This window comes from Garra rufa, chromosome 5, assembly GCF_049309525.1.
Source record: "Garra rufa chromosome 5, GarRuf1.0, whole genome shotgun sequence".
Lineage (NCBI taxonomy): Eukaryota > Metazoa > Chordata > Actinopteri > Cypriniformes > Cyprinidae > Garra > Garra rufa.
Genome location: NC_133365.1, coordinates 51,208,436 through 51,220,329, shown reverse-complemented (window position 1 = coordinate 51,220,329; position 11,894 = coordinate 51,208,436). Strand labels below are relative to the sequence as shown.

The 11,894-nt window shown below is 30.1% G+C and overlaps 1 protein-coding gene across 2 annotated transcripts in view; it reads left to right on the top strand.

Moving 5' to 3' along the window:
* The first annotated feature begins 9,371 nt into the window (after positions 1 to 9,371).
* The window catches only part of pxna (paxillin a), a 47,401-nt gene continuing 44,878 nt past the window's right edge, over positions 9,372 to 11,894 (top strand). Inside the window, exon 1 of one of the 2 annotated variants that reach the window (XM_073840992.1) lies at positions 9,372 to 9,483. In XM_073840992.1, coding sequence (XP_073697093.1) covers positions 9,471 to 9,483 — 13 coding nt within the window. In that variant the 5' untranslated portion in view covers positions 9,372 to 9,470. The remainder of the gene's footprint in view (positions 9,484 to 11,894) is intronic. The other variant, XM_073840994.1, reaches the window with a different exon arrangement.

Genomic DNA, 11,894 nt, shown 5'->3' with positions numbered 1-11,894 from the left:
GTGCTTAAATGCCTTAAAGAACTTGAACCCAAGTAATTGCTCCTTGCAGCTATATTTAAATTAGTATTTGATTTGTTGAAAACTCATCACGTTTCTTGTCTCGTCTCGTCTCATTTAATTTAGGAGCTAGATGAATCACCTATTTTTAAATCAAAATGACCATATTTGAGAAAAAAAGACTACTTTGCATTACTGGGTATTACTGTCTCTCCATATAATGGACTTCTATGGTGCCGCCGAGTTTGAACTTCCAAAATGCAGTTTAAATGCAGCTTCAAAGAGCTCTAAACAATCCCAGCCGAGGAAGAAGGGTCTTATCTATCGATTTTGAAGTTGGAGGAGAAAATGGGATGTCTTGAACCAGAACTGGTCTTGAACCAGAATACACAGAGTTGACGTAAAGCAAAACAAGATGAGCATTTGAGGTTAAAAAGTATATAAATTGTAAATTGTTCGAAAATAACCAATCGCTTCGCTAGATAAGACCCTTCTTCCGTGGCTGGGATTGTTTAGAGCCTTTTGAAGCTGCATTTAAACTGCATTTTGGAAGTTCAAACTAGCGGGCACCATAGAAGTCCACTACACGGAGAGGAAGCCTAAAACGTTTTCCTCAAAAAACAAGGGGGTGAGTAAATTATCTGTAAATTGTGACCCTGGACCACAAAAACAGTCTTAAGTCGCTGGGGTATATTTGTAGCAATAGTCAAAAATACATGGTATGGGTCAAAATGATCGATTTTTCTTTTATGCCAAAAATCATTAGGAAATTAAGTAAAGATCATGTTCCATGAAGATTTTTTGTAAAATTCCTACTATAAATACATCAAAATGTAATTTTTGATTAGTAATATGCATTGTTAAGAACCTAATTTGGACAACTTTAAAGGTGATTTTCTCAGTATTTTGATTTTTTTGCACCCTCAGATTCCAGATTTTCAAATAGATGTATCTCGGCCAAATATTGTCATATCATAACAAACTATATATCAATAGAAAGCTTATTTATTGAGCTTTCATATGATGTATACATCTCAGTTTTGTAAAATTTAACCTTATGACTGGTTTTGTGGTCCAGGGTCACAATTTTGTTCTGGAAGTGAATTTCTCCTTTAACAGTTGTCAAATATTAAAAGTTTTTCGCTACTTTTTTAAAAAGTTTTTCGCTACTTACATCTCGTGCTCCGCTTCCGTGAAAAACAAACCCCGCCTACTTTAATTTGATTGGCCATCTCTAGCACTTTTACATTGAGGAGCGCTGTTTGACATCTTAAGCCATAGATATGTAATAGATGCCTCATTCCACCGCTTCAAGCGCGTCTTGCAACGGTCAACTCAACTTGACGTCACTCACCATAATAATCAGTGAATATTCGAATTCGGTTATAAAACCGCCAGGATTTAAATTCCCGAAGAAACAGGATAACCTTTCACAGGTAAGAATGTCTTGGTTTGTGTTTTTAATATGTATTACCTCATAGGTTTTTAAACTAAAGTACCTTTAAAATGCCATGTTTGCTAACATCTTCGTCTTGTTGCATTGTGTGTAGCAAAATAGCCATGTCTCCTTAAAAAGTCAATATGACTGACCTGAAATAGACCAATATTTCCTCACAATGTATAACATGATTTCTGTAGCTGACAATGCCAGCCCTGTTTACTTTTCCTCCCCTCCAATCATATCCATCGATCCACTCATAAATACATCTGATATTTGAAGTAAAATGGCTTGCGAATGGCTCAGTTTTTATAAATAGGCCAACTATTGTCCATATCTGTGTGCATATGTGTGTGTACTTCTATTTATTTCCTTTCATCCTCTGTATGTCTTTCCTGTCTCTTTGTAAGTCGTTGGCTCTTGGCAGGAGTTCAGCTGAGTCATGTGAACAGAGAACAAAGCATGGCAGCCTCCAAAATTGACAACTAATGAAATAACTCCAGTCTGATGTGGGGAGGCCAGGGCTTGGCTTGGCACGGTTTGGCATTTCTGTCACGAATGATCATGGAAAAATATGGCAAGCTTCCACTGCCGGTCCAAATCGCCTATCCATGGCATACAGATGAGGTTACCAAACCAGACTAGGCCTTTCTATGCTTCACCAGGCACATTTTGTTGAGGAAAACCTATATATAAAGTCTTTGTCACTCTAAATTTATAGATTTCACAGCTACTGTGAATTTCACATTATTGCGCAAAAGATAATTATTGATGAAATCAAACATTTTGCAGATTCTCTGAAACATTGGTAAACTAAAGCAGCTTTGGTTTAGTTTAAAATGAATTATCTATATTATTATTTATTATTTTTATTTAATTTTTATATTACTGACTGCTAATAATTATTTTTTAATTTAATTATTAATTATTTTTTAATTATCTGTATTATTTTTAATTGAAGTATTATTACATTGTAATTTAATTAAATTATTATGAAATATTAAATTAATATTTTAGCAATTATTTTTAAATTATTGTTACCAAACCAGAGTAGGCCTTTCTATGCCTTTTCTATGCTGTTTTTGGTGAGGAAATATCAGTGATATAATCACTGATGTTGAAATATTTCGCAAGCTACTGTGAATCTCACATTATTGTGCAAAAGATAATTATTGATGAAATCTAACATTTTGCAGATTTACTGAAACATTGGTAAACTGAAAAAATGAATTATTTGTATTATTATTTATTATTTTTCAACTGCTAATGATTATTTTTAAATTGAATTATTAAATTTGAATTAAATTGGAAAAAAAATAATAGTAAATGACTTTTTTAGCAATTATTTTTTAACTATTAATTATTTTATTCATAGTTTTTAACTGCAGCGATTAATTTTTAATTGTATGATCAATTTTTAATTAATTTTTTTTATTCAATTGCTAATTATTATTGCTAATTATTATTTTAATTATTATTTTTAACTTTATAATTATTTTTAATTAATTGCTTTATTATTAATAAAAATAAAAATATATAATTTTTTAACTGCTAATAATTTTGTATTGAATTATTATTTTTTATTAAATATATGTTTTTAATTATTTTAATTAATTATTAATTATGTTTATTTTTTACAAAATGTTTCATTTATTTTAAATGCTAATAATTATTATTTAAATGTAATTATTAATTTTTATATTTTTATATATATATACTGTTCATTTTTTATTGAATTATTATTTCTACTAATTATTTTTAAATTATTTTTAAATTATTTTTAACTGATTTTTTAAATTAAATGATTAATTTTTACAAATTATTTTATTTTTATTTTTATTATTTTAATTAATTTGATTATTTTTTTATTTAATTATTACATTTGAAATACTGAAATATTCAAATATTTTTTGCAATTATCTTTTAATTATTGTTTTAAACTAATGATTAATTTTTTATAAAATTATTCATTTTACAAATTATATTTCTAATTATTTTAACTGCCAAGAATAGTTTTATTTACAACTTGTATAATTTATTTATATATTTTAAAGTATATTTGAAGGTCTTATTTGATCCAAACGGCAGAAACCAGGCATGTTTAATTCAAGCCATGAGCAACAAAGCTAAATATCTGATTATTTGACTAAAAACCCTAATTTTCCATCCATTTATTTTGATGTGTTAGCTTGTAAAAGACTGAGACAATCATTTTCTCTCTAAAACAGTTTGTAGATGGTGCCACAACCAACCTCCGTGAAAAAGAGAACAGATGTTTGACTTTTATTCAAATTAGTTTTTAAATAATTGCATTCTTTGTCAAGAGGAAGCAGTTCCTACAAACAGCAGAACAACAGAAACAAGTCGCAATATGAGATTCTATTTTAGAATCAAAAGATTTTTTGACAAGTTTTCCCAAGGGCCTTTAATAACCCTATTCTTTCATTTTTCATGTACGTTTCTTTTCTTCTGTCTGAGAAGATTTGCAGCGATCCAGGTCATTGTTTTTGTGAAGCTAGTAAGCTTGCACTGTTGCTCAAAATGTTTTGTTACTCATCCAGTTGGCTTCAGCAGTTGTGAAATTATGAGATTTCCTGGCATTAAAAATAATTACACACAATATGATATCATAAGAGAGTTTCTTCTGCTTTGTTTTCAGGCCTTTGCTGTCCTGAAAGCAGTGTTGAGAAGTGTCCATAGGCCTTTATTGGAGTCTTTCTGCAAAACTTAATGACTACTAAACAACTAGTGCAGGCAGATTTTAGTGAGGAAAACACAACTGTGACTGTTAACTCTGATAAAATCAGTGTAGATGTTTCATTCAGCAACTGTCTAAATATTTTGCAAGCTACTGTGAATCTCACATTATTGTGCAACAGATAATTATTGATGAAATCTAAGCTAAACCAGCTTCATTTTGTGTTTTAATAATTATATTTAACTTCTAATAATCATTTTAAAATGCAATTTTTTTTATTAAATTTACTTTTTTTTACTAATTAGTTTTTTATTATTTAAATATTTTAATGATTAAAATTAGAATTTGCTTTAAAACCATTTTACTCAGAAATTGCTAGTAAATTTCACAAATAATTACAAGGAAATAGCCAGTAACTTGTTGAATTGAATACAAACGTAGTCTTTGTTTTTCTTTTTTTCTTTCTTGCATTTTTTTTTATTTTGCATTATAATCAAATTTCATGTTAGTCTGATTGAATAATGACATAAAATGAGAAATACTGTGGCTAACTTAACCAATCAACATGGTGACAGAGCTTCTGATCACCAAGGCTGCATTTATTCGTTAAAAAATACAGTAAAAACAGTCAAATTGTGAAATATTTTTTCAATTTAAAAGAAATGTTTTATATTTCAATATATTGTTAAATGTAATTTATTTGTGTGAGTCAAAGCTGAATTTTTGGCATCATTACTCCAGTAGTGTCACATGATCCTTCAAAAATCATTCTAATATGCTGATTTGCTGATTATTATCATTGTTGAAAACAGTTGTGCTGCTTCATGATTTTGTGGAAACTGGAAAGAAAGGTTAAAAGAACACTTTATTTAAAAAATAAATGTTTTGTCATTTTATAAATGTCTTTACTGTCACTTTTAATCAATTTTAAAGCACCAATGGTGATAAAAGTTTTTAAAACAAAAAAATCCTACTGACCCTTTTTTGAATAGTAGTATACATACAACATATTTATTTTCCCAAATATACAGTTGAAGTCAAAAGTTTAGTCCCCTTTTTAGAATCTGTAAAATGTTCATTATTTTACCAAAATAAGAGGGATCATACAAAATGCATGTTATTGTTTATTTAGCACTGACCTGAATAAGATATTTCACATAAAAGATGTTTACATATAGTCCACAACAGAAAATAATAGTTGAATTTATAAAAATGACCCCGTTCAAAAGTTTACATCCCCTTGATTCCTAATACTGTGTTGTTACCTGAATGATCCACAGCTGTGTTTTTTTGTTTTTTTTGTTTAGAGTTTTTTTGTTTAGAAGTCCCTCGTTTGTCCTGAATAGTTAAACTGCCCGCTGTTCTTCAGAAAAGTCCCACAAATTCTTTGGTTTTCAGCATTTTTGTGTATTTGAACCCTTTCCAACAATGACTGTAAGATTTTGAGATCCATCTTTTCACACTGAGGACAACTGAGGGACTCATATGCAACTATTACAGAAAGTTCAGATGCTCACTGATGCTTCAGAAGGAAACACAATTCATTGAAAGCCGGGGGTGAAAACTTTTTGAATTTGAACATCAGGTTAAAACTTATTTTGTCTTCTGGGAAACATATATCTTCTGTAGCCTCTTAAAGTCAGTACTAAATGAAAAAAAAAATGATATTTAGGCAAAATAAGACAAATGCACACATCTTCATTCTGTTCAAAAGTTTTCACCCCCGGCTCTTAATGCATTGTGTTTCTTTCTGGAGCATCAGTGAGTGTTTGAACCTTCTGTAATAGTTGCATATGAGTCCCTTAGTTGTCCTCAGTGTGCAAAGATGGATCTCAAAATCATACAGACATTGTTGGAAAGGGTTCAAATACACAAAAATACTGGAAAGCCTTCAGGTGGGACCTGAAGGATGTTTCTGAAGAACAGAAGGAAGTTTAACTGTTCAGGACAAACAAGGCACTCATGAACAACTATCACTAATAAAAAAAACACAGCTGTGGATCATTCAGGTAACAACACAGTATTAAGAATCAAGAGGGTGTAAACTTTTGAACGGGGCCTTTTTCATAAATTCAACTATTATTGTCTTTTTGTGGACTATATGTAAACGTCTTTTAAGTTAAATATCTTATTCAGGTCAGTACTAAATAACAAATAACACGCATTTTGTATGATCCCTCTTATTTAGCTAAAATAATTAACATTTTGCAGATTCTGAAAGGTCAACTGTATATGGTTGATAAGTAATTAGATGCATAAATGAAACCAGTTACACACTGTTATAAGTAGTAAATCCTGCCTTAATTTAGTATTGAAGTGTGCTTGTTTTGCAGTGCAGGAATAGCCCAGGTAAACACAGATGTCCTTACATTCCTCACACGGTTCCCCTGCAGCGCTGTGACCGCCGCTCACTTCACGATGCACATGAACGTGTGAATTTAGAGTGTGTTCAGTAGATTCCCAAAGAGCCCGAAGCTTTCAGCAGCCTGTTCACAGCTGTTGAAACATGGCATATCCCAGTGTCTAATGATAGCCAACAGCTCCCCGCAACGGACCCGCACACCAACACACACAAATCTTCACCCTCAGCATAACAGAAATGAGCTCTTTATGGTAAATGTAGGTCTGCCACTGAAATAGGCTGTATCTCTGTTGTCATTAGTGTAATTCTGCCCTGCATGACCTATAAGAACATGCTGAAGCTGTTCTGCTGGGATGACTCTGATGACTTGATCACTATGTAATGTATAGGCTGACGTGGCGTTGCATGACATTTCATGTGTGTGCTATTAATGCTGCTTAAATGAGCTAAACACATGGGGAAGCAAAGACAGCTTCACACAACTGCTTCATCAAATTGATTCATTTGATTGCTATGATTTCATGCAGATACTGTACATACAAAGAGGTTTAAAATTTGGAATCAGTAAGATTTATTTTATTTAATTGTTTATTTTAAAGAAGATTTTTCTGGTCATTAAGGCTGCATTTTTTAAATTAAAAATACAGAAAAAAACTCTAATAATGTGATATATCATTGCAATTTAAAATAGTGGTTTTCTGTTTTAATTTACTTTAAAATGTAATTTATTTCTGTGATGAAAAGCTGAATTTTCAGCATACATTTACATTACTTCAGTGTCAAATGATCCTTCAGAAAACATTCTAATATACTGATTTATTATCAGTGTTGGAAACAGTTGCTGCTTCTTTTTATTTTCTTTTTCGAACCTGTGATACTTTTTTTCAGGAATCATTGATGAGTCAGTACATTTTTCTTTCTTTCTTTCTTTTAAAGAAATTACTACTTTTATTTAGCAAGGATGCATTAAATTGATAAAAAAGTGATAGTAAAGACTTATACTGTTAGAAAAGATTTTTATTTGGAATAAATGTTCTGTTTATTCAATGTTCTTTTTTATTTTTTATTCACCAAAGAATCCTAAAAAAAGTATTACAAATTAAAATATATATATATATTAAGCAGCACAACTGTTTCCAACATTGATAATAAATCAGCATATTATAATGATTTGTTATTTGTTATTTATTTATTTATATTTAACTCTATTATCAGTTTGATATATTATAGTTCAATTATTATTATTATTATTTTCATATTATTGTATGTTATGTTTATTATGATTTTAATAATTGTATCATGTAATTGTAGTATTTATATATTAGTTAAATATTTAATGCAATGTTAATATATATTAACCATCTATTGTTTGAATATTTTTATTACAAAATTAACTATTAGCACCCATTATTATTATTTTACATATTTATATAATTATATTGTTATATTTATTCTTATATCTAAATGCAATAATATATTATTACTAAATTAAATATAATTATTTCTAGTATTTTGTACATACATATTATATATTACATGTATTATTTTATTACCATGTTGATGTTCTTTTTATAAATAAAGTAAATATTAGCAATTATTATTATTAATAATAATATCTGCATAATATTGTTTTATTAGAATTTAAATAATTGTATTATTACATTAAATATTAGCACCATTAGTATTTGTTTTTTATTGTATTATTTGTTAAAGTGTATTATTACTTAATTGTAATATTTATATATTAGTTAAATATTTAAACATATTATATGAATGATTTTATTACCATGTGTTCTTTGAATATTTTGATTATAAAATTAACTATTAGCACCCATTATTATTGTTATTATTATTTTCAATAATTTTAATATTGATTAAATTATATTCTTATATCATTTCTTATATCTATATTGTAATAATATATTATTACAAAATTAAATATAATTATTTCTAGTATTGTATACATAAATATTATATATTACGTGTGTTATTTTATTATAATGTTCAAATTCTTTTTTTAGAAATAAATTAAATATTACACTTATTATTATTTTTAATAGTTGCTTAATTATGTATGGGTGTGATTAAAAATATTATTAAATTATTATAAATAATAATTAATAATAACAATACATTATAATAATATTCAAATGAATGTTATTATTTGTATATTACTAAATGATATTATTGTATTTATTATTGTATCTTATATCTAAATGTAATAATATATTATTACTAAATTAAATATAATTATTTCTAGTATTGTATACATAAATATTATATATTAATATAATATATTATTATATATATTATATGCTTTTGATAAAACAATGTCTTTTTCAACATTAAAAAAACTTTTTTATCCATTTTATAGCATATGAATTAATAAACCCTTCTCTGTGGGCACACTGTTGTAGATGTAGTGAGAAGACATAAAGTGTCATACATTTTACATAATAATGATAAAATTAAATTGAAGGAGATAATTATGTTAAATACATCCTATATTATTAATCCCTAACTAATAGCAGTTATAATTGCTGGACATGTTTGTCCAATGTCTCAAGAATGACCGATTACATGTGTTATTTTATTACTATGTTTATATATATATATATTGTATAAATACTTATATTATATAATATACTAAATTATATATCTGTGTGATAAAATATTATTATTAAATTAAAAATATATATAATAATATTTTAAATATTATTATTAAAATAACATTAGGTTATTATTTGTTTGTAATGAATCCTCTTAATAGTTTTAGACCCTTTTCCTAATGCCTGGCTGCAGGTCAGTAAGCGGGCGCTGCGTGTGCTCGACTCACCGCGGGCTCGCGCAGCTCGTGCACTTGAGTTGAAAACTTCTCCGCGTGCGATTGCGGAGCGCACACGAGACACGAAACAGAGCCGAGCGGTAAATCGCGGGCTCCTGCTCCCGTTCCCGAACCAGAACCACCGCGAAACATGGACGATTTAGGTGAGTACGAGCCGCTTTGACGTTCGACATCGGATAATCGCATAAAGAGAAGTTTGACGCGACGCTAGAGCGCTGAATTGACACTGTAGAAGCGGATGGAGCGCGTTGCTGCTGCCAACGTCAGCGCGACCGCGCCGATGCTTGACTGCAGCAACATGCTGGAAAAACACAAACGCTCGCGTTTAAAGCTGCTTTTACGCGTTATATCCACATATTCTCAGCTGTTTTGCTGTTGTGCGTTGATGCTGCAGTGTTGCGGGAGTCAGATTGATTCATTCCTCACAGCTGCTTCCCCTACAACACTATGTGGTTAATATCAGACCCTTATTAGTGCAAAAACGCCTTCAGCATTATATTTATCCTTAATGCAGAAGTGTAGAGCATACTTTAGTTGCTATTTATTGTGCATGCTTCCTGAGCTGGTTGATTTTTACATTAACTTCTGCAATGTGTCAACCAAACAACAATGTGTCATTTTGCACCCGACCTCCAAACTTCACAAATACTGACCTAAAACTTTCTGTTGGTTTTGATGGTGTGCATTTGATTGCATTGGCTACTTCGCCAATACACCTTTATTTCAAAACTAATGTTGTTATTGTTGCCAATAAACTATTAGTGACATACCCTATAAGACAGTTGATCCCATAATCTGCAGCTTGATGTTGTAACTTGTTGACTTGTTGCCCAGGGCAATGAGAAAATGAGCTGCACAGCCTAATCTAACTAATCTCAATATTGCTGCCTTGAGGCTGTAGAGTTGAGTTTTCGTGAGTGACGTGTTGTTTAGTGAAGTTATTTTCGTTCATTTCTGACGACGAACCGCAAGCATTTGTTTAGCTCTGAGAGTTTAGACATTAATGTGGAAGCAAGGTCAGAAATGAACCAGGACTGGGGGCTGAAATGCCAAAATAAAAATAATCGCCTTAGATATGCTGCGTTCCTTTGTTTATTTGATATTCGCAGACTCTTAACATTTGACAAATTTAATTACATTTTTATCTAAGCTTGTCTAGTCTTTTCTTTAGTGCTTTTGAGGACAGACATTTGCATTCACTTTGTTAAGAATTAGTTTGTTTGACATTTTAGATTGTGTTTACGTGCATTGATTTTTCACAGTCTGAATAGATTCAGTTCACTTAGGGTTCTGAATGAAAGGTAAAAGTTCTCTTCACATTGATAGCTTTTAATGCCAAAACTGCAGGTTGTGTTGAACATTATTTTATTTAAAGGAAAATGGAATTTAATAATTAAAGAATTTAAGGAAATAAAGAAAAAGAACAAGAATTAATTGCATCGCATGCCTAATTTGTCAAAAATGGCTCTGAAGCCTAATGTTTAATCTTGACTCATTACATCAGTTATGAATCACAGTAATAATGTAAATAATAGCCTATGTTTTCTGTTTAAAAATGGCAAAATTTGATTAAAAATGTTGTCAAATGTGACCCAGGACCACAAGGGAAAACTCGCATGAAAACCGAATAGATAAGCTTTCCATTGATGTATGGTTGTTAGGATAGGACAATATTTGGTTCGTGATGCAACTATTTGAAAATCTGGAATCTAAGGGTGCATTAAAATCAAAATATTGAGAAAATGCCTTTAAAAATGTTTAAATGAAGTTCTTAGCAATGCATATTACTAATATGATTACGGTAGGATATTTACAAGATATATTCATGGAATATGATCTTTACTTAGTATCCTAATGATTTTTGATCCATACGGTGTATTGTTTGCTATTGTGCTACGACTGGTTTTGTGGTCCAAGTTCTCTTTCACAGTTAAAACTATGCTGGAATTCATTTTTAGCTTCTGCGTCAAGCTTTAACATGTATGCAGGGTATCTGATTATAAATGTTTTCAGGTTGTTTACTCAACTTTTTAGTCTAGTTTAAGCTGCGTGAAGACATACTATAGCTTTTGTCTCATGTACAGTGTGCTTGACTATAACAGGTTTGGGTGTCATATTGCAACTAAAGAGTCTTGCATGAGCTAATCGTCATGTGATTCTAAACAGAAAGAATTATTTTCATGAAATGACTCAAGATGCTGGGCAGAGTCTCAGTCTTTCAAACTTGCAAACCTATTTTTAGCGGTGATATGGTAGTGTCATCCTGACAGCGCTTTAGTGTCCGTCTTGTTCTAAACGTCTGTTCTCTACTGATCACAGGAACCTTCTAAACTCAGTAATGGAATTTGGCATAAATGGGACACAATCTCAAATGTCTTTTCATAACAACACTTTGCTGAAACCTTTGGTTCATTCTGTGCAAAATCAACCCAGTTTCAGAAACTTCTCTGATGTTGGTTAATAGTGTACTATTTAATGATTTACCCATGAAGCCATATTGAAATCCCAGTATCTCTGGAATCGAACCATATAGGGTTTTAAAAATGAAGATACC